General features: G+C 42.1%; 1 protein-coding gene across 1 annotated transcript in view; it reads right to left on the reverse strand.

The window, feature by feature from the left end:
• ATP8A2 (ATPase phospholipid transporting 8A2) overlaps positions 1-22,305 on the reverse strand; it is a 697,351-nt gene that overhangs the window by 518,767 nt on the left and 156,279 nt on the right. The window contains exons 18-22 of the mRNA XM_064275334.1: positions 20,929-20,978; positions 18,478-18,547; positions 14,757-14,841; positions 13,333-13,472; positions 11,651-11,789 (exon numbers count right to left, since the gene is read on the reverse strand). Of these exons, the coding sequence (XP_064131404.1) occupies positions 11,651-11,789; positions 13,333-13,472; positions 14,757-14,841; positions 18,478-18,547; positions 20,929-20,978 (484 nt within the window). The remainder of the gene's footprint in view (positions 1-11,650; positions 11,790-13,332; positions 13,473-14,756; positions 14,842-18,477; positions 18,548-20,928; positions 20,979-22,305) is intronic.

The raw sequence follows: 22,305 nt of genomic DNA on the forward strand, positions 1-22,305 counted from the left end.
AGAGGAAACTCCCAGGATAAATATGAGACTTTGGCGAAGTCATCAGCTTTTACGTAGGAGGCATCACCTTCTCAGGAGCCCTGGTGGTGCAATGGTTAAGTGTTTGGCTGCTAAATGAAAGGTCAGTGGCTTGAACTCACCAGCTGCTCCAGGGGAGAAAAGACCAGGAGATCTGCTTCCATAAAGATTACAGCCTAGGAAACCCTATGTGGCATTTCTACTCTGTCCTATAAGGTCACTATGAGTCAGGATTGACTTGATGGCATACAACACCAATATTCATCTTCTCATGGCCCTGAGAAGCATTCACTAAGAAAGACCAGTTATAAATTACCTAATGGATGTGAGTGTTTCTAGTGCCAAAACTACAGATGTTACTGTACACTCTTTGGAAAAAAACACAAAATAATATAACAATGAAAAAAAAACAAACTGGACAGGTATCAATTATCTCAGAAGGCTCAGAGAAGCCTTGCTGCATGCAGGTAAAAGTTTCCTTCTCAGAAAATTACCCATTTGTGTTATATGAATTGATTTTCAGCCAGTTAGCTTTCTCTTGCATACCATCCAAACTGAGCTAGACACTGACAGGTCAGGTGTAACAACAGGAACTAGCCTGAAAAGGATGCGCGTGCTCCCCCAGGGAAGGGTGACATGGTTGAGAGAGGACATTGGTCTCCTCCAGGTAGTGCACCGTCAGCGCACTCTAACGCATGCTCTTCACACCACACAGATAAAGTACTTTAGGATGATAGGTCTGAGACTAGGTGCAGGGAAAGGTCCTTAGTCCAGCAAGAACATTCAAGATCTAGAAAAACAGAAAGACTATAGCTACAGTTCTGTTTTAATTTAAGGAGTTACACGTTTCTTTCATATTGCTATAACAGAGCAAAAAGTATACTGAAATTCTGGGTAAGTATTTCAGGCAGTCCATGACCTGTCAGTTTGCTGTACTGTGGTGACATGCATGTTACTATGATGCTGGAAGCTATGCATTGGTATTTCAAATAGTAGCAGAGTCACTCGTGGTGGGCAGGTTTCTGCAGAGCTTCCAGGCTAAGACAGACTATGAAGAAAGACCTGGCAATCTACTTCTAAAAATCAGCCAGTGAAAACTCTATGGATTACAACAGAATACTCTTCAATATAGTGCTGGAAGGTGAACCCCCTAGGCTGGAAGGCAATAATGGACTCAAGCATGCCGGCAATCACACGGATTGTACAGGATGGGGCAGCTTGGTTCTGTTGTACACGGGGTTGCCACGGGTTGGAACTGACTAGATGATAACTAACAACAACAATTTCAGGTAGTAGTCAGCTTTATATGCCATATATGAATAACAGGGGCCATATATCATTTTTTTTTATATCATTAGCAGGTGCTTTAGACCAGATTTATTTCAGAAGTAACACATGAAGAGACATTACAAAAGAGGAAGCGTGCTATCCTTCATTTATAAATACGTTATCAACACATCACCAAAGGGCTGTAAGCTTTGGGTTTTTATTGTCCAAGGGTAGCGGTGGGTTTGCACTGAAACACCCTCACACTTGTCCGAGAGCGCGCATCCGAGTGACAGCCAGCACGAACTGATGGATGGACCCTTTTATTGATGTCTCAGGGACTGCTTATGAATCACATGTCCCTCTCTTGTGACTTTAATTTCAGTTGTTAGGGAACTCAAATTGCATTTGGCTAGCTACTATCTTGACATGAAATGACTATTTCCAAAAATGGAATTGCACTGAACAGGGGCCTTGTTGGAAAATCTCACTTTCATTGCTAACTGTGTGGTGAGCATCAGCATGAACCAATTCCCAAAGCTTGCAAATGGATCCAGTCCTCACCTTCCCACTTCTCCATCCTCGCTGCCAGCCGCTCATGTGGCACTCTCTCTCAGCTTTAGCTGCGGAAAGCTGGGTTAGAGCTCACATGTTAGGTGGACACTGCCTCTCAGCCCTAGCCACCGAGTGCTAGATCAGAGCTTACACATTCAATAGGCACTGTCTTTGAGCCCTAGCCACCGAGAGCTGGGTCAGAGCTCACACGTTAGATGGACACTGTCTTTCAGCCCTAGCCACTCAGAGCTCAGTCAGAGCTCACATGTTAGACGGACACTGTCTTTCAACCCTAGCCACCCAGAGCTGTGTCAGAGCTCACACATTAGAAGGACACCTTCTTTCAGACTGCCAAATAGGCAGAAACCAGCCCCTGCTGGCCCTCATTGCCCCTGTGGGTTCATTAATTTGCTGGAATAACTCAGAATTTACGGAGTGTATTTATGGCTGAAACTTTATTACAAACAAAAAGGATACAAAGAAAGAGACACATAGGGTGAGGTCTGGGAGGGGTCACAGTGTAGGGCTTTCATGTCCCAAAGAGGGATGTGTTACCCTCTCCTGTGCATGGTCACCAACCAGGAAGTTCATCTGAGCCTCGGGGCTCAGGGCTCTTACTGGCCTCACCACGTGGCGGTGATAGATGACATCATGCCTCCAGAGGCTTAGACAACATTGGGCCCCTAGTGGTCTGGTCAGCCTCCGCTCATTAGCCTCAGGTGTTGGTACAGCTTGAAAAACTGAGAACAAAGGCCAAATGGCTTTGTGTAAGGTGATTCCACACCTTGCAGAAATAATTTCCAAAAATGTCTATTTTGTCTAATTCCAAAAAATGAAATGAACCCCAGAGAGCAGGTATTATCTACAGCTGAGGCATCTGAAAGATAGAACTAATCCAGGAGAGGGCTTTATAGAAATGAGGCACCATTGGAATAAACTGGTAGTATTACAGGGAGGCTGCTCTGAAAAGGACAATAGTCCCTTAACTTCAGAGGTTCTAGGAGGTTTCTTTCTGAAGTCCCATGACATAAAATAAAATCTATTTACAAAAAAGGAAACCCTGGTAGCATAGTGATTAAGAGCTAACCAAAAGGTCGGCAGTTCAAATCCACCAGGCGCCTCTTGGAAACCGTATGGGGCAGTTCTACTCTGTCCTATAGGGTCGCTATGAGTCGGAATTGACTTGACGGCAATCAGTATGGGTATTTACAAAAAGCATGGTGGGTCATCTAGTCCTTACGTATCCATTTTATCACATATGTACCAGAGACTGTTACTCCATAATGGTGGTAAAAGTAACAAAAAATTTAAAAATACGCTAAATAATCATAATTAGATTTTAAATGAGCAGTTTCAAGTTCTTCTCACACTGAAAATGTGCCTCTTTAACACTAGCAAAGACAGCCTTTTGACTTAAATTCCCCCTTCTTCAATTGTCTGCTGAGGAAGGAGGTGGCCAACCAGGATGTTAGAAAAATCTATCAACTGGTAAAATAATTAAAATGGCTATAATTATATAAAATAATAATATACAGTTAAATGTAATGAAAACATGCTCTAAGAGAGCAAAATTTTGTGAAGAAAGCAGTAAAAAAATGTCAACTCAAACCGTATATTCTATATATAGTACATTTTATACTTTTCAGGGAGCTATAAGAGTTTTAATATTTATAACAGGCAGATGATCCTCATCAGAGTATCTTCATTTGATTTGGGCAAACTTCTTTGCCTTGTGAATCAAGAATTCTATAAAAAGTCATTTGTCGGTGCGGGGGGCCAAAATCGCGGACTAGGTGGACGCTCCCGCGGATCCCTCTTGCAACAAAGACTCGGAAAAACAAGGGAATCGATCACATACATAACAATCTATGAACTCTGAACAACAAGCACAGACTTAGACACGGAGGACGAACAAATACGGGCAGACAGCGACTGTTTTCAGAACTAGGAGCCAGCGCACCAGGCAGGTGACCTTCGGAGCTCGATCTGGGGCAGAGCCCAGGGGGGCAGACGGCACAGAAAGGGGGCCCACCCCTTCCCCCCCGAACCCATCCCGGGAGGAAGCCTAGTAGGTTGGCGCGGGCGGCGTAGGGGCGCAGCCGGAGGGAGAAACACCCGGGAGGCAGTGACTGATCTGAGAGGGGGGAGAACAGCCTCCCAGCTGGGGTGCCGTCCCGCCGGGAGTTAGGCGAGAAGCCGACGGGGCGCGCGCGGGGGGGGGGGTCAGCTGTGTTTCCCTGGAGTGACCCCAGGGCGGGGCCCACGCGTTCGTGCGGGAGGACGCGCACCCAGTCCGCGCGTGTGGCACGGCACACCAGAGGGAGAAATCCCCGGAGGTGTCTGGTCTCAAAACAGGGAAAGCAGCATCCCAGACGGGGAGCCATTCCGCTGCGATCTGGGCACGCGCGCGCGCGCGCGTGCGGGCGGGGCATGAGCGCGGGGTCCATTTTTATTACCCTGAATTGACCCAGGGGGCGGGACCACCTGGTCGTGCCAGTGATGCCCTCCCAGTTTGCGCGAGAGGTGTGGCACACCGGAAGGAGAAGTCCCCGGGAGGAACTGATTGGTCCCAAAGCGCAGAAAGTAGCGTCCCAGACAGGGTGCCGCCCTGCTGGGGCTTGGGCGCGCGCACGAGCGGGGCGTGAGCGCGGAGTCCATTTTTATTGCCCTGAATTGACCCAGGGGGCGGGCCCACCTGGCCGTGCGGAGGAACTGATTGGTCCCGAAGCGCAGAAAGTAGCGTCCCAGACGGGGTGCCGTCCTGCCGGGGCTTGGGCGCGTGCACGAGCGGGGCGTGAGCACGGAGTCCATTTTTATTGCCCTGAATTGACCCAGGGGGCGGGCCCACCTGGCCGTGCAGGTGACGCCAACCCAGTTCGCGCGAGAGGTGTGGCGCTCCGGAAGGAGAAGTCCCGGGGAGGAAGTGACTGGTTCCCGAACAGGGAAAGCAGCGTCTCAACCCGGAAGTCATCCCGCTGGGATTTGGGCGCGCGCACAGGCGGGGCGTGACTGCGGGATCTAATTATAATCGCCTGAATAGACCCTGGGGGCGGGCCCACCCGTTCGTGCGGGAAACGCCCACCCAGTGCCCACGAGCGGTGCCGCGCACCGGAGGAAGTCCCCAGGAGGAAGGGACTGGTTTCCGAGCAAGGAAAGCAGTGTCCTAGCCAGGGACCCGTCCAGCCCGGATTTTGGCGAACGGGGGCGGAGCGTGAACGTGGTGTTCAGCTCTATATTCTGTGGTGCTACACTCCTAGCTCTCAGATCCCTCCCCCACCCTCCCCAGGCGACCCCATTAACATCCGAATACCCGGAGCCAGAGAGAGAATTCAGATAGGGATCTGACTGCATTTTTTTTTAGCTGACTACTTGGAAAATCTAGTTTCCCAGTGATGGCTCGGAGACAGCAGTCCATATCAAACCACATAAAGAAACAGACCATGACAGCTTCTCCAACCCCCCAAACAAAAGAATCAAAATCTTTCCCAAATGAAGATACAATCCTGGAATTATCAGATACAGAATATAAAAAACTAATTTACAGAATGCTTAAAGATATCACAAATGAAATTAGGATAAATGCAGAAAAAGCCAAGGAACACACTGATAAAAGTGTTGAAGAACTCAAAAAGATTATTCAAGAACATAGTGGAAAAATTAACAAGTTGCAAGAATCCATAGAGAGACAGCATGTAGAAATCCAAAAGATTAACAATAAAATTACAGAATTTGACAACGCAATAGAAAGTCAGAGGAGCAGACTCGAGCAATTAGAATGTAGACTGGGACTTCTGGAGGACCAGGGAAACAACACCAACATAGCTGGAAAAAAATCAGATAAAAGAATTAAAAAAAAATGAAGAAACCCTAAGAATCATGTGGGACTCTATCAAGAAGGATAACTTACGAGTAATTGGAGTCCCAGAACAGGGAGGGGGGACAGAAAACACAGAGAAAATAGTTGAAGAACTCCTGACACAAAACTTCCCTGACATCATGAAAGAAGAAAGGATATCTATCCAAGATGCTCATCGAACCCCATTTAAGATTGATCCAAAAAGAAAAACACCAAGACATATCATCATCAAACTTGCCAAAACCAAAGACAAACAGAAAATTTTAAAAGCAGCCAGGGAGAAAAGAAATGTTTCCTTCAAGGGAGAATCAATAAGAATAAGTTCAGACTACTCAGCAGAAACCATGCAGGCAAGAAGGGAATGGGACGACATATACAGAGCACTAAACGAGAAAAACTGCCAGCCAAGGATCATATATCCAGCAAAACTCTCTCTGAAATATGAAGGAGAAATTAAGATATTTACAGATAAACACAAGTTTAGAGAATTTGCAAAAACTAAACCAAGACTGCAAGAAATGCTAAAGGAGATTGTTTGGCCTGATGACCAATAATATCAGGTACCAGCACAATACAAGGTCACAAAACAGAACGTCCTGATATCAACGCAACTCAAACAGGGAAAGCACAAAAACAAACAAATTAAGACTAATTCTAAAAAATAAATAAATAAACAAAATAATACACACAACAGGAAATCATGGAAATCAATAGATAAACGATCAAAATAATCAAAAAGAGGGACTAAATATAGGAGGCATTGAACTGCCAGATGGAGAGTGATACAAGGCGAAATAGAAGGATACAAGTTAGGTTTTTACTTAGAAAAATAGGGGTAAATAAAAAGGTAACCACAAAAAGGAATATCAATTCCATAACTCAAGAAAAAAGCCAAGAAAAACGTAACGACTCAATAAACACAAAGTTAAACATTATGAAAATGAGGATCTCACAAGCTACTAAGAAAAACGTCTCAGCACAAAAAAGCATGTGGAAAAATGAAATGGCCAACAACACACATGAAAAGGCATCAAAATGACAGCACTAAAAACTTACTTATCTATAATTACGCTGAATGTAAATGGACTAAATGCACCAATAAAGAGACAGAGAGTCACGGACTGGATAAAAAAACACGATCCATCTATATGCTGCCTACAAGAGACACACCTTAGACTTAGAGACACAAACAAACTAAAACTCAAAGGATGGAAAAAAATATATCAAGCAAACAATAAGCAAAAAAGAAGAGGAGTAGCAATATTAATTTCTGACAAAATAGACTTTAGACTTAAATCCGCCACAAAGGATAAAGAAGGACACTATATAATGATAAAAGGGACAACTGATCAGGAAGACATAACCATATTAAATATTTACGCACCTAATGACAGGGCTGCAAGATACATAAATCAAATTTTAACAGAATTGAAAAGTGAGATAGACACCTCCACATATAGAGTAGGAGACTTCAACACACCACTTTCGGAGAAGGACAGGACATCCAGTAAGAAGCTCAATAGAGACACGGAAGACCTACTTACAACAATCAACCAACTTGACCTCATTGACTTATACAGAACTCTCCACCCAACTGCTGCAAAATATACTTTTTTTTCTAGCGCACATGGAACATTCTCTAGAATAGACCACATATTAGGGCATAAAACAAATCTTTGCAGAATCCAAAACATCGAAATATTACAAAGCATCTTCTCAGACCACAAGGCAATGAAGCTAGAAATCAATAACAGAAAAACTAGGGAAAAGAAATCAAATACTTGGAAAATGAACAATACCCTCCTGAAAAAAGACTGGGTTATAGAAGACATCAAGGAGGGAATAAGGAAATTCTTAGAAAGCAACGAGAATGAAAATACTTCCTATCAAAACCTCTGGGACACAGCAAAAGCAGTGCTCAGAGGCCAATTTATATCGATAAATGCACACATACAAAAAGAAGAAAGAGCCAAAATCAGAGAACTGTGCCGACAACTTGAGCAAATAGAAAGTGAGCAACAAAAGAATCCATCAGGCACCCGAAGAAAACAAATAATAAAAATTAGAGCTGAACTAAATGAATTAGAGAACAGAAAAACAATTGAAAGAATTAACAAAGCCAAAAGCTGGTTCTTTGAAAAAATTAACAAAATTGATAAACCATTGGCTAGACTGACTAAAGAAAAACAGGAAAGGAAATAAATAACCCGAATAAGAAACGAGAAGGACCACATCACAACAGAACCAAATGAAATCAAAAGAATCATATCAGATTACTACATAAAATTGTACTCTAACAAATTTGAAAACCTAGAAGAAATGGATAAATTCTTGGAACAACACTACTTACCTAAACTAACACATTCAGAAGTAGAACAACTAAATAGACCCATAACAAAAAAAGAGATTGAAACGGTAATCAAAAAACTCCCAACAAAAAAAAGTCCTGGCCCAGATGGCTTCACTGCAGAGTTCTACCAAACCTTCAGAGAAGACTTAACACCATTACTATTGAAGGTATTTCAAAGTACAGAAAAAGACGGAATACTACCCAACTCATTCTATGAAGCTACCATCTCCCTGATACCAAAACCAGGTAAAGACATTACAAAAAAAGAAAATTTTAGACCTATATCCCTCATGAACATAGATGCAAAAATCCTTAATAAAATTCTAGCCAATAGAATCCAACAACACATCAAAAAAATAATTCACCCTGATCAAGTGGGATTTATACCAGGTATGCAAGGCTGGTTTAATATCAGAAAAACCATTAATGTAATCCATCACATAAATAAAACAAAAGACAAAAACCACATGATCTTATCAATTGATGCAGAAAAGGCATTTGACAAAGTCCAACACCCATTTATGATAAAAACTCTCACCAAAATAGGAATTGAAGGAAAATTCCTCAACATAATAAAGGGCATATATGCAAAGCCAACGGCCAATATCACTCTAAATGGAGAGAACCTGAAAGCATTTCCCTTGAGAACGGGAACCAGACAAGGATGCCCTTTATCACCGCTCTTATTCAACATCGTACTTGAAGTCCTAGCCAGGGCAATTAGGCTAGACAAAGAAATAAAGGGTATCCAGATTGGTAAGGAGGAAGTAAAGCTATCACTATTTGCAGATGACATGATCGTATACATGGAAAACCCTAAGAAATCCTCCAGAAAACTACTGAAACTAATAGAAGAGTTTGGAAGAGTCTCAGGATATAAAATAAACATACAAAAATCACTTGGATTCCTCTACATCAACAAAAAGAACACCGAAGAGGAAATAACCAAATCAATACCATTCACAGTAGCCCCCAAGAAGATAAAATACTTAGGAATAAATCTTACCAAGGATGTAAAAGACCTATACAAAGAAAACTATAAAACTCTGCTACAAGAAATTCAAAAGGACACGCTTAAATGGAAAAACATACCCTGCTCATGGATAGGAAGACTCAACATAGTAAAAATGTCTATTCTACCAAAAGCCATTTATACATACAACGCACTTCCAATCCAAATACCAATGTCATACTTTAAGGGAATAGAGAAACAAATCACTAATTTCATATGGAAAGGAAAGAACCCCTGGATAAGCAAAACATTACTGAAAAAGAAGAAGAAAGTGGGAGGCCTCACCCTACCTGATTTCAGAACCTATTATATAGCTACAGTAGTCAAAACAGCCTGGTACTGGTACAACAACAGGCACATAGACCAATGGAACAGAATTGAGAATCCAGATATAAATCTATCCACGTATGAGCAGCTGATATTTGACAAAGGACCAGTGTCAGTCAATTGGGGAAATAATAGTCTTTTTAACAAATGGTGCTGGCATACCTGGATATCCATTTGCAAAAGAATGAAACAGGACCCATACCTCACACCATGCACAAAAACTAACTCCAAGTGGATCAAAGACCTAAACATAAAGACTAAAACGATAAAAATCTTGGAAGAAAAAATAGGATCTACCCTAGGAGCCCTAATACAGGGCATAAACAGAATACAAAACATTACCAAAAATGATGAAGAGAAACCCGATAACTGGGAGCTCCTAAAAATCAAACACCTATGCTCATCTAAAGACTTCACCAAAAGAGTAAAAAGACCACCTACAGACTGGGAAAGAATATTCAGCTATGACATCTCAGACCAGCGCCTGATCTCTAAAATCTACATGATTCTGTCAAAACTCAACCACAAAAAGACAAACAACCCAATCAAGAAGTGGGCAAAGGATATGAACACACATTTCACTAAGGAAGATATTCAGGCAGCCAACAGATACATGAGAAAATGCTCTCGATCATTAGTCATTAGAGAAATGCAAATTAAAACTACGATGAGATTCCATCTGACACCAACTAGACTGGCATTAATTCAAAAATCACAAAATAACAAATGTTGGAGAGGCTGCGGAGAGACTGGAACTCTCATACACTGCTGGTGGGATTGTAAAATGGTACAACCACTTTGGAAATCCATCTGGCGTTATCTTAAACAGTTAGAAATAGAACTACCATACAACCCAGAAATCCCACTCCTCGGAATATACCCTAAAAATACAAGACCCTTCACACAAACAGATATATGCATACCCATGTTTATTGCAGCTCTGTTTACAATAGCAAAAAGCTGGAAGCAACCAAGATGTCCATCAACGGACGAATGGGTAAATAAATTGTGGTATATTCACGCAATGGAATACTACGCATCGATAAAGAACAGTGACGAATCTCTGAAACATTTCATAACATGGAGGAATCTGGAAGGCATTATGCTGAGCGAAATGAGTCAGTTGCAAAAGGACAAATATTGTATAAGACCACTATTATAAGATCTTGAGAAATAGAAAAAACGGAAAAGAACACATACTTTTGTGGTTACAAAGGGGGGAGGGAGGGAGGGAGGGAGAGGGCTTTTTATTGATCAATCTGTAGATGGGAACTGCTTTGGGTGAAGGGAAAGACAACACTCAAAACAAGGAAGGTCAGCCTAATTGGACAGGATTAAAAGTAAAGAGGTTTCCGAGATAAAATGAAAGCTTCAAAGGATAGCGAAGCAGGGGCTGGGGTCTGGGGAACTTGGTTTGAGAGGACTTCTAAATCAATGGGCAAAACAATTCTATTATGAAAACACTCTGCATCCCACTTTGAATTGTGGCACCTGGGGTCCTAAATGCCAACAAGCGGCCATCTAAAATACATTAATTGGTCTCAACCCACCGGGAGCAAAGACAAAGGAAGAACACCAAGGTCACAGGACAACTAAGAACCCAAGAGACAGAAAGGGCCACTTGAACCAGAGACCTACAATATCCTGAGACCAGAAGAACAAGTTGGTGCCCGGCCACAATCGATGTCTGCCCTGTCAGGGAACACAACAGACAACTCCTGAGGGAGCGGGAGACCAATGGGATGCAGACCCCAAATTCTCATTAAAAGACCACACCTAATGGTATGATTGCGACTAGAGGAATCCCAGAGACAATGCTCCCCAGAACTTCTGATGGCACAGGACAGGAACCATCCCCGAAGACAAATCATCAGGCATGAAAAGGACTGGTCAGTGGGGGGGAGAGAGATACTGATGAAGAGTGAGCTAATCAAATCAGGTGGACACTGGAGAGTGTGTTGGCAACTCTTGACTGGAGGGGGGATGGGAAGATAGAGAGAGAGGGAAGATGGTAAAATTGGCATGAAACGAGAGACTGTAAGGGCTGACTCAATAGGGGGAGAGCAAGTGGGAGAAGGGAGTAAGATGTATGTAAACCTACATGTGACAGACTGATTGGAATGGTAAATGTTCACTTGAAGCTTAATAAAAAAAAAAAAAAAAGTCATTTGTCAACGCATCTGAAGACGTCTTAGGCACCTCACCTGACACTTTAAAAATGTAAGTAAAAAACCAACATACAAAAATTATTTTTAAAATTGATTACCTATATTAATTGCAGTTTCCTGTTTGTCTCCTGTCAACACCCATATTTTAATTTCTGCCTTCAACAGAGTTGCTATGGTTTCTGGAACACCTGCCTGAAGGCGGTCTTCTATGGCCGTGGCTCCAAGTAACAGCAAGTTCTAGAACGAGAAATATCTTTAATCAAAGATTGAAACATACTTAAGAACAGCATGAATCACTAAACTCTGACAAAAGAAAGGCAGTCAAAATGTTCTATGACAGTTATCTTATTTCCTCTACATCAAGCCTTTATTCGTAGATGATTAATGATATCTAGATACATGGCACTTCAAAACTCTTCACAATGTTAGGGCCACTCAATACACAAAGTCAACCCAGCACTCATCATTTATTTCTTGGTGCATAGGCATGGTAGACTTGGAATAGAATAGAAATCATTTGGTAGCACAGAATATGGGCAAGTTACTCTGAGGATATTAACATTACATGAGCCTTCCCCTCTCACCCCGCTAATGAATAAAGCATTATATTAAGTTTAACATATGAAAAGATGTATTTCTAGATGATATACTTATCTAGCAATATAGGAGGAAAACGTGTGATGCTAAGAATATAACAGGTACAGAAGAAAACATAAAAACATCTTAGGACAGAGGAGTTATAAAAATTCACCCCTTTTTGTTCACTTAACGGCCACAGGAAAGATCTGTTCATGTGACTCGGAGGATGGGTGTGGACACGCAATGCCCTGGGCTGCCTGTGCTTTGGCTTGCTGGGCTGGTAGATTCCAAATTTTCTGAGAGAAGGCCTGGCAAACACTACCTGTCTCCCCTCACCTGTGACGTATCACCTCACCTTGGCTAACAGATTGGAGGAAAAGCCACCTAACTGGTGAGCATCCACCACATGGGCAAGTCACCTACTGAATAGTTGTTTTCTTACTATAAAGTCATGTGCCTATTTCCAGTAAAGCACGACCAGTGAACACGGAGTCAGCTCTACTCCTACCCAGATTCCACCAAAATGGCAAACTACTGAGTATAAAAACCCCAACAAAAGCCAAGTATAAAAAAAACAAAGGGGAACTAAAGAACCAAAAATGGAAAGAAAAAAAAAGCAAACAGGTAATGACTTCAAAGATATAGAAACAAGAAAACAGATGGACCAGTTTCTAGAAAATAGTATCTAACATGAAGCAGAAAAAGTTGAAACCAGGCCCCCTGATGTGAGGAAATCCAGTAAGTAGAAAGCTACCTAGTGCCTTGTGATAAGCTGAAAAGAAATAAAAAAAAAAAAAAGTCAAAATAGACAATATGAACTAGCAATGATGAAGCTTAAATATTATATTAAGTATAAAAATTCTCAATATGTACAATGTCTAATCCAACCATGCAACATTCTGATTGCTCATGTATATTGGTGAGTTGCTCACATAAAAACTTAATCTTGGCAAAATCCAGAAAGTCACCAATACTCCTTAAGATATCATTAATACTTAGCCGAGGGTAGTGGGACCTTTCAGACAGCTCAGCAAAATTCAGTGCTTTTTAAAGAAAAAGATTAAAACCTAATGGTTAATTAATATGCTAACTAGAAAATAGAATGTCATTATACAGCAAAAGGATTCCTGCTCAAACACTTTGTTCAACAGGGGGTAAGTGTTTCATTAGGAACGTACAGAATGTATCACGTATCATGTACCTTTTCAATGATCTCATAACACTCTTCCAGACGTTGAGTTCTGTCTTTCAGTATGGTGCTGGCTTCCTGATAGACTTTCAACCACTCCTTATAATCGTTCTCAGAGAGGTCAGCATAAGCCACACAGAGAGTCCGCAAACCTGCCAACAGCCACAGTGTAGACGAGGCAGGCCATTGGTGAACTGGGTCAAGTAGAATATTTTATCTCCTATGTAAAATCACCTGACTCCATTTCATATGAGCATTTCAAATAAATTAAAGAAACTGTCTGCTTTTTAGGTCACTTTAATCCAACTTTCACATATCTAAAGAGGGAAATTTAAAATAACTATACTGTGTGCTATAGGGTCACTATGAGTGGGAATCGACTCGATGGCACTGGGTTTGGTTTTGGTTTTATACTGTATTCTAAGGACCCTGGTGGTGCAGTGGTTAAGCACTCAACTGCTAATCGAAAGGTCAGCAGTGTGAACCCACCAGCCACTCCACGGGAGGAAGATGTGGCAGTCTGCTTCTGCAAAGATTTACAGCCTTGGGAACCCTACAGGGCAGTTCTACTCTGTCTTATAGGGTCACTATGAGTTGGAATGGCTTGACAGCAACAGATTTTTTGGGTTTGGATACTGTATTCTAATGTGAATAACCTCTTCTATATATTTAAAAGTACATGAGAAGTCACTGGATGGTAAATCCCCACAGCATGTGCACAATAGGCAGGTATCAGCAGGTAGAGGAAGCAGAAAGTATGTTTCAAGACAGCAATAAAAAGCTCAATGTGCTATCACATGAAAGACCCAAGTTTTCAAGCAGAGGTGCATGTGTATGTGTGTATGTGTGTGTGTGTGTGTGTGTGTGAGCACGGAGTCACAGGGAACACACTTAAGGTGGGAAAGCAGCACTCAACACTTAAGCGGGGCTCCCGCTTTCATCACATTCACTGGCAGGAAAACCTGACATCAGTGTTGTTTAAAGCCTTTCAGAGAACTCCTTTCCTGCTCACTGTGGGCTCAGTGAGCTGTTATTTCCTTAAGACAACTATAAGTCAGTGCCATAAGGGTAACAAGAGTATAGCCAGGAAACAACAACATGAGCTTTCCAGAAGGGGAAAGTTGGTTACACAATGATTCTACATGCTGTGAATTTGCCTGTCTTTTCCCTCTGTGCACAAAGTTCCTGTCACTGCTGGTCAAGCGTGTGCAGAGTCACCTGTAGGTAACTGAGTATAGACTGTGCCACACATTTTATCACTGTCGTAGGCACAGAATGTGGAGAAACTGGGACTGGCACTAGAAAAGCAAGCCAAAAAATGACTTCACAAAAATGACACGTCCATCCAGAACATGGCTCCTTACCCAAGCATCAGCCATAAGCACTTGAAAATACAACTTCAATGCTTAAAAAGAGCACTTCCAATTTTTACTTACCTTCCGTGGCAAAATACTCCAGATGGCATAATGTTTCCTCCATGTATTTTGAATCTTTTGAAAGTCTCTCAAAAATTACATTATCCTATAAAATAGGGAAACATTGTGACTAGCAAATATTTAAGTAAGCCTCCCAGTCAGCATTCTAAACGTGGCTTTGTTCTGGTGGTATTTGTCTAATGTGCATGAGAATACTTGAATGGGCAAGTTGAAATACAATTCTTGGCTGGATTCAATCATGAGCCTTGAAAAATAAATCAGTTATGGATGTGCCCAACAAAACCCAAATCTGTTATGTACCTTAAAATTCAAACTAACACATGTTGGTGGAGAACCAGAGGAATGAGGAATGGTGTCTATAGTCACCCAAATTTGCAAAATTCATAGCAGAGTTTATACCTTTTTGCAGAAGTAGAGAGGATAAATTGCACATCCCAAATTACTCGAGTACCTCATGCTCTGCCAGGGAGGAGCCCCTAACCAGGGAGGCCGTTAGGTACAAGGCACTCAGCCCGGTTCGGCCAAGAAGCACTGGTGTGGTCCAGCTCATCACCATGTGATACTTCTGCGACCGACACGCAGGACTGGGGATGGAATGCCACACATCATCAATCAAAGATGTTATTGTGGAGTAAAGAATTCAACTTTATCCAAAGAGTTTGGTCTTTTTCCTTGGTTCCTGAGAGATAACCTCTAAATGCCTGTAATTTCCCCAGCGACTGAAGTGTCTTTGATGAGGTTTCCAGACCATACCTACCTAACAGGTGACTCAGGTAGGGGCTGGCCACACCAGAAAGACCCAGCTTGTGATAGGGGGAGGGGAGCACGATTCAACCAATCATGCCTATGTAATGAGGCCCCAGTAAAGGCTCTGGACATGGAAGTCACATGGGCTTCCTGGTTGACGACAGACATTAACCCATGAGGGAGGGTAGCGTGCTTTTTTTGGGACATCAAGCTCTGTGTTGGGAACCCTCACAGAAATCACCCTGTGTGTCTCTTCTTTTGTTTCCTTTTTTCTGTAATAAAACTATAATTGTAAGTAGACTCTTGTGTGAGTTCTGTGAATCATTCTAGAGGATAATCAAACCTCGGGGAGTAGTGGGAGCCAGCAGGTCAGAAACAAGGGACGCGTAGAGAACCCTGACCTTATAGATAGTATCCTAAGGAGGGGTAGCAGAAGCCCCCAAATTTATGGCTCTCAGGTCAGAAGTGAGGGGAGCCCTTAGAACCCACAGGCATCCTGAGGGGTAGTGGGAAGCTCCTGAATTTGTAGCCAGGGGGTCAGAAGTGAGGGTGTCATGGGGGCCCCCAAGCGTGCAGCTGGCATCTGAAGTCTTAGGCAGACTTGGCAGTCTAGAGGACCATGCCCTTTACTTAGGAGGTCTAATCTAGCTCAGAGCCCTGGTGGTGCAGTGGTTAAGAGCTTGGCTGCCAACTAAAAGCTTGGCAGTTTGAATCCACCAGCTGCTCCTTGGAAACTCTATGGGGCAGTTCTACTTTGTCTTGCAGGGTCACTATGAGTCAGAATTAACTCGAAGGCAACAAGTTTGGGTTAACCTAGCTTTGGGCAGCTAGAGTCAGAGGAAAAAGTGCTGTGCGTGCAGTTAGGAACAAAATTGAATTGAAGTGAAATTGAAAATTGCATTGATTTGATCATTACATTTGGTGTTATAGATCTGGGCTGAATTGATCCTATACGGTAACATTGCAGTTTCAGGATACTAAAAAGAAACCTAGTTTGTTTTCTTGGGAGGAGGGGAACAAATTTGGGAAGCACTAAAAAAAAAAGTTTATAAAATTAAAATATACCATTCTAGCATTTTCACACTTCTGCTGTTCTGTCTATAGCCTTCCTCACACTGCCTCTTTCTGTACCTGTTGTTGTACATAGGAGAACCCTCCTGGCATAGTGGTCAAGAGTTACAGTTATGGCTGCTAGCCAAAAGGTCGGCAGTTCCAATCTACCAGGTGCTCTTTGGAAGCCCTATGGGGCAGTTCTACTCTGTCCTATAGGGTCACTACAAGTCAGAATCGACTCAACGGCAATGGGTTTTTTTGGGTGGTACTTAGCTTATAGCGACCCAATAGGAATTGACTCAATGGCAATAGTTTTTGTGTGTGTGTGTGTATGTGTGTGAGCGCGTGTGGTACTTAGAATACAACGTCTGAAAATAAATATACAAGTTAAGAATACTGTGCAAGAGCATTGCTTGTCCTTAATTTAAGTTGTTGCTACCCTATAAACACAGAATCCTTTAATGGTTCCACATAGAAAGCACTTAGAGTTCACAGGATTACTCTCATGTTTTTTTATAAACCCTAGTCAGGGAGTACTCAACTAAGACCACCCTTCTTCCCCAAATTAACAAAGATTTGTAAGATTTTCAGCAATCATCAATCCTAGTATAGCTGTGTCTTCTTGACACAGTCTCATAAAATTCTTTCCTTCAACACATTAGGCCAAACTTAACAGGGTATAGATTTTTCGAGTAGGCTCATAAGCAGTAAGATCTCCCCTTAGAAATAATATATTTAAATTTGATTACTTGGAAACTGGACAAAGGGGGCAGTTTAAGAATGCTGCAACCATAGACACTGCCCTCGAACCTACTACATAGCTTCCTGAGATGAATTAAAAAAAAAAAAAAATGAAACCACAAACAGGGGAGGAAAACTCAGAAAACGACAGTGAGAATGGTTGCACAACTCAATGAATGTAATCAGTGTCCCACTTTTTTTAATCAGTGTCACTGAATCATACATGCAGAAACTGTGAACTGGTGTCTATTCTGCTGTGTGTATTCTCAACAACAACAAAAATGAGTTATAAAAAAAACCAGAACCACAAAAATGAAAAGAACAGCTGCTAGAGAAGCAGTATATAGAAGAGAACTTAAAGGAAGATTATCGCAGCTGAACACAAATCACGTGATCTTCTCAACGTCACAACACAATGGTGATGAAGCTGGACTCAGAATTCACAGTCCAAGGTTTGGCATCACATGCCAAGTTACCATGTCTGAAACCAACCACCGGCTCAACATAAGCTTCGCACTGGTTGCTTTTGCCATGCTGCCTTGAACCCCCATATCTTCAGTGGGCTTTTACTAAGTGAGCTCCATGGCCAACCTGAAACAGCCTTTCAACCTTGGGCAAACAATCAGAGAATAATAAAACAGCAGCGACAAAAACCAGAAGATTAACAAGCAGCCATCAAGAAGTCACCACTGATTAATATAACTGATGTCATTAGCAGCAAATCCAAAAACCAAACCTTTGCCATTGAGTCGATTCCAACTCGTAGCAACCCTATTAGACAGAGAAGAACTGCCCCATAGGATTTCCAAGGCTGTAAATCTTCCCCGAAGCAGACTGCCACGTCTTTTTCCCACAGAGAGGCTGGTGGGTTGAACCACTGACTTTTCAGTTAGCAACCAAGCGCTTAACCACTGCACCACCAAGGCTCCTCACTAAATGGTACATGTGAAAAAAATGCTAAATTGGCAAAGTTGTGTTATATATGTTTTTACAACAATTTAAGAATTTTAAATTTAAGGAGACTATACAGTTGCACATCACGAACATAATAAATGTCGATGAATTAAACATGTAAAAACGTTGAAAAGGCAAATGTTTTCCTATCTCTATATATAATTTACCAGACAAAAAAAATTAAAAATGAAGTCACTGCTATGCAAGACACTCATCCAATACTTACAGCCCCTTTACAGTAGAGTCGAAGTTGTCCTGAAGGAGTTCGAACAATTACAGACATTCTTTTTCTGTCACTGTAACAGTAAAGAAAAAAAAAAAAGTTGTCACTGGCCTGTGTTATAAGATCCATGCCCCAAAATGATCAAACACCAATCAAATCAAAAGATGGTCATATCTCCTCCTCTTTTTATTTATTTCTAATTGACATACATCTATTCATTTCCCTCCCATAGAAATTCACTAGCACAAATATCTGCAGAAGGAGAGACTGGAGAGACAAATTTGAGCATTTACTATGTAAGCCTAATTTACTTCTGAGCACACTCTCTACAACACCTACTTTATTTTACAGCTCAAAAATATTAATTTGCCCAGTAAGTGGGAAAGTGGGAAGTTCAAAATCTACTTAATTCAAAAGCTCCTCATTGTTTCTGCTTTTAACTGGAGTGGAAAGAGATTACAAATTCACAGAACATTTCTAATTGAGCACCAACGTACTCTCTCTCTCCTTGCTCCACTCCAACACACACATTACCAGAGTACATGTCTACAAACTTCTTTCATCATAGCCTGTCCTCACTCACAAACCTTCGATGGCTCCCCATTGCCTATAAATTCCTCCTCAAGCTGATCTTCAGCCTCGCCACATCTCCTGCTGGCCCTCAGGTGCCCCTGGGGTTTCAAGCACACCAGAAGCTCCCCATTCTCCTCTTCTGTGCATTCTGTTCCTTGCTTTTTCCTCCAGGACTGAATCGCATCTTGCTGAAACACACCCTCAGCTATGGTGGGCCCCGGAACACCCAACTCTTTCAGAGTGGCCATTTCTACTGGACTGTAAGTTCCTAAGAGTATGGGACGTTATCTCTTCGGTTTTGTGTCAGTTCTTACATCCTACCCCACAGCACTCTAACTGACCTGGATTTGAATTTCCGTTCAGCTACTTAGTAACCAGGTACTCTTGGCAAAGCTATTTAACTTGAATATCAGTTTCTTAATCTCTAAAGCAGGGTTACCAACAAGGACTTTAAAGGCAGGGCTACAGAAGGGTTCGTTCTGGTTCAAACAGCTGCTGAGAATTTGCATTTCTAACAAGTTCCCTGCTGAGAATTTGCATTTCAACCCCCAGATATACTGAATCTGAATCCACATTTTAATAAGATCCCCAGGTGATTCTTATGTATAGGTTCCTGGGAACTTGTTAGAATTCAAATTCTCAGCAGGGGATCGACTCAAAAAGATCTGGTTCTAAGCTCCGTTCAAAGGAGACCGTCAGGCTTAACGGAAAAGATGAGTTGATGAAAAAGGAACAGAGCCATAACTATAACCACAAATGACTCCTTTATTCCCTCATATTTTCCCAGCATCATGTCTTTTATCTAACTCCTTTTTTTCTCCCCCTTCCTTCATTAACTGCTGGTCCTAGTTAATGCAGCCACAAAACAGTGCGAGTTGCCAGGATGTCAGCCAAAGATGGGCCACAAGAAAGTCTGGAAGGACGTCAAGTCTGTGTCTACCTCTGCATACAGACACCCCACCCCTCGCACCCCACAGGAACCATTACTGTTAGCAACCATACTCCGCCCCTCCCATTGGACCTCCAACCCTGGGGGCTGAGGGTCCACCAGTTTTCAAGTTTACAGTCCGAAAACTAAAGACTAGAATGGAAAAGTACTGCCTCCAAGGGGAGCAAAAAGCGATCTTTCTCAAGTCCCTCAAGAAGCAGACAGAACAAAGCAATTTGTGACTCATTTAACAAAGGTTAAATTTTAAAATCCCCCTCATTTTTAAAGATGCTTTCGAGGGAACAGCAGAACCTTGCTCTAGCAAGTTCAACAGTTCAACGTCAAGAAGAAGAAAAGACACAAAACATTAAGATACGTTTTCCTATAACAAATGATGACTTCCGTAATTTCGAAAAAATAGGATCCAACATATATTTCTGCGTCTTAAATGGAAGAAACTGCGCTGAGAAGACTGCTTCTGAATACTGCAGGAGAACCTCTAGGCGCGGACGGAGCCGTGGATGGGGTGAGTGGTGGCTCTGTCGTCACGCCTCAGTTTCTCAGCTCTAGCACAGCAGTGCTCAGATGGAGCAAGAGGCATGACTTCAGGAGACCTGGAGGCGCCAATGAAAACAGGACCCTAATCGACCTGCTCCCAACTACGCAGACACATCTGCAGCTGCTAGCGCCGCCACAACGCCAGGCCCCGGGAAGCTAAAGAAAAGGAAGGTTGTGAAGGATAACGTTTCTACGGAAGAAAGCAAAGAGAACTGGCCCGCCGCACCGTCTTTAATGAAATCCACAAATTCCAGGAAGAAGAGGGTTTATGGAGATACATTTAGTGTAATGACTACTTATGTCCTATATTTAATCATACCACACAGTCGTGCAAGCACTGTGATGAAGTAGTTACATATATTTAAGTAGTTCAAGTGTAGCAAGGAGAAACATACCTAGAAAATTCCAGGACATTAAGGATTCCAAATGTCTGTTCCTCTCCCATCTAAAGGAAGAAAAACATATTCTTACCTGAAGTGCAAAGGTATAAATATTAAAATCTAAAAACAGGTCTCTCCCCAATCAAATGCTTTCTCCCTCTTCCCCTTTCCGCCTCTTTCCCTCTGCTTTTTTGCCTCTCCCTCTCTCTTTCCCCACAATTTACCCTCCTGCCACACATTTTCAACGTGTGCTGTTTTCTCCAGTCTGGTGTGGTCATAGCTCCCTCTTCTGGTAGAAGTCTCCCATTGCTCACAGTATTGGCATCCTACTACCTGGCCGGTATAGCCAAAAGATGAAGATGAAGGACATTAGCTACACAGGTCCACAGGGACTCATCTGAAATCTTGGGGCCAGTTATGCTTCTGAATCCAGAATTTTACAGATTTTAGAAAGGTATATTCACAGGTCGGAAACCCTGGTGGTGTAGTGGTTAAGAGCTATCTGCTAACCAAAAGTTTGGCAGTTTGAATCTACCAGGCGCTCACTGGAAACTCTATGGGGCAGTTCTACTCTGTCCTGTAGGGTTGCTGTGAGTCGGAATCGACTCGACAGCGATGGATTTGGTTTTGGCTTTTTATGCATAGACCACATACTATAACGTCCTCAGTTGAGTCTGGGGCAACATGCAATAGCACAACATATTAATTTTCTGCAAAATATATGAATATTCACACTAAGTGAGATTTATAAAGGCCATAAGTAGTCTCTCATCAGTTTTCATTAGGTTTTGTTGTCAAATCACATTGCCCCAAACTTAGGAAAACTCTTTTGAAATCCAAAGCTTTTTGGATTTGCAGACAAAGGATTATGAATTTGCATCAGATTTTAGGGCAATTGCTTAAATGTCCATTTTCTTCAGATTCTTTCAAGTTAGAGCCCCAACAGTCTCAATTTTTTCCAACTGAAAGTTCCAGATTATGTGTATGCCATTTTCAAACTGTTTTTAACCCAATCTGCTCTCTTTCCCCAACATATCACAGTGCAAAGAATATGGCTTTGGGGCCCAACAGATGTGAGTTGAAGTCCAGCTTCTGGTGCTGAGAGTGTGACTTTATTCTGATTGGTGGTATCACCAGTTAGAAAGAAATAATAAATGAAGTACATATCCAAATTACCGAGTGCATGGATGACACTTGGTAGAACCGAATGTTATCTTCCCACCCACCCCCCAAATTACCATTAACAACTCTGCTTAATCCAGCCTTCTTCGGCCTTTACTCATCTGTTTCTGAATCTACCTGTTCCCTTTCTTCTCAGCCTGACTGGACTTTCTGACAGATTCTGTCTAGAAATGCACTCGCTGCTGCAAGCTACCACTTCAGCACCAGTGT

This window comes from Loxodonta africana, chromosome 23, assembly GCF_030014295.1.
Source record: "Loxodonta africana isolate mLoxAfr1 chromosome 23, mLoxAfr1.hap2, whole genome shotgun sequence".
NCBI lineage: Eukaryota > Metazoa > Chordata > Mammalia > Proboscidea > Elephantidae > Loxodonta > Loxodonta africana.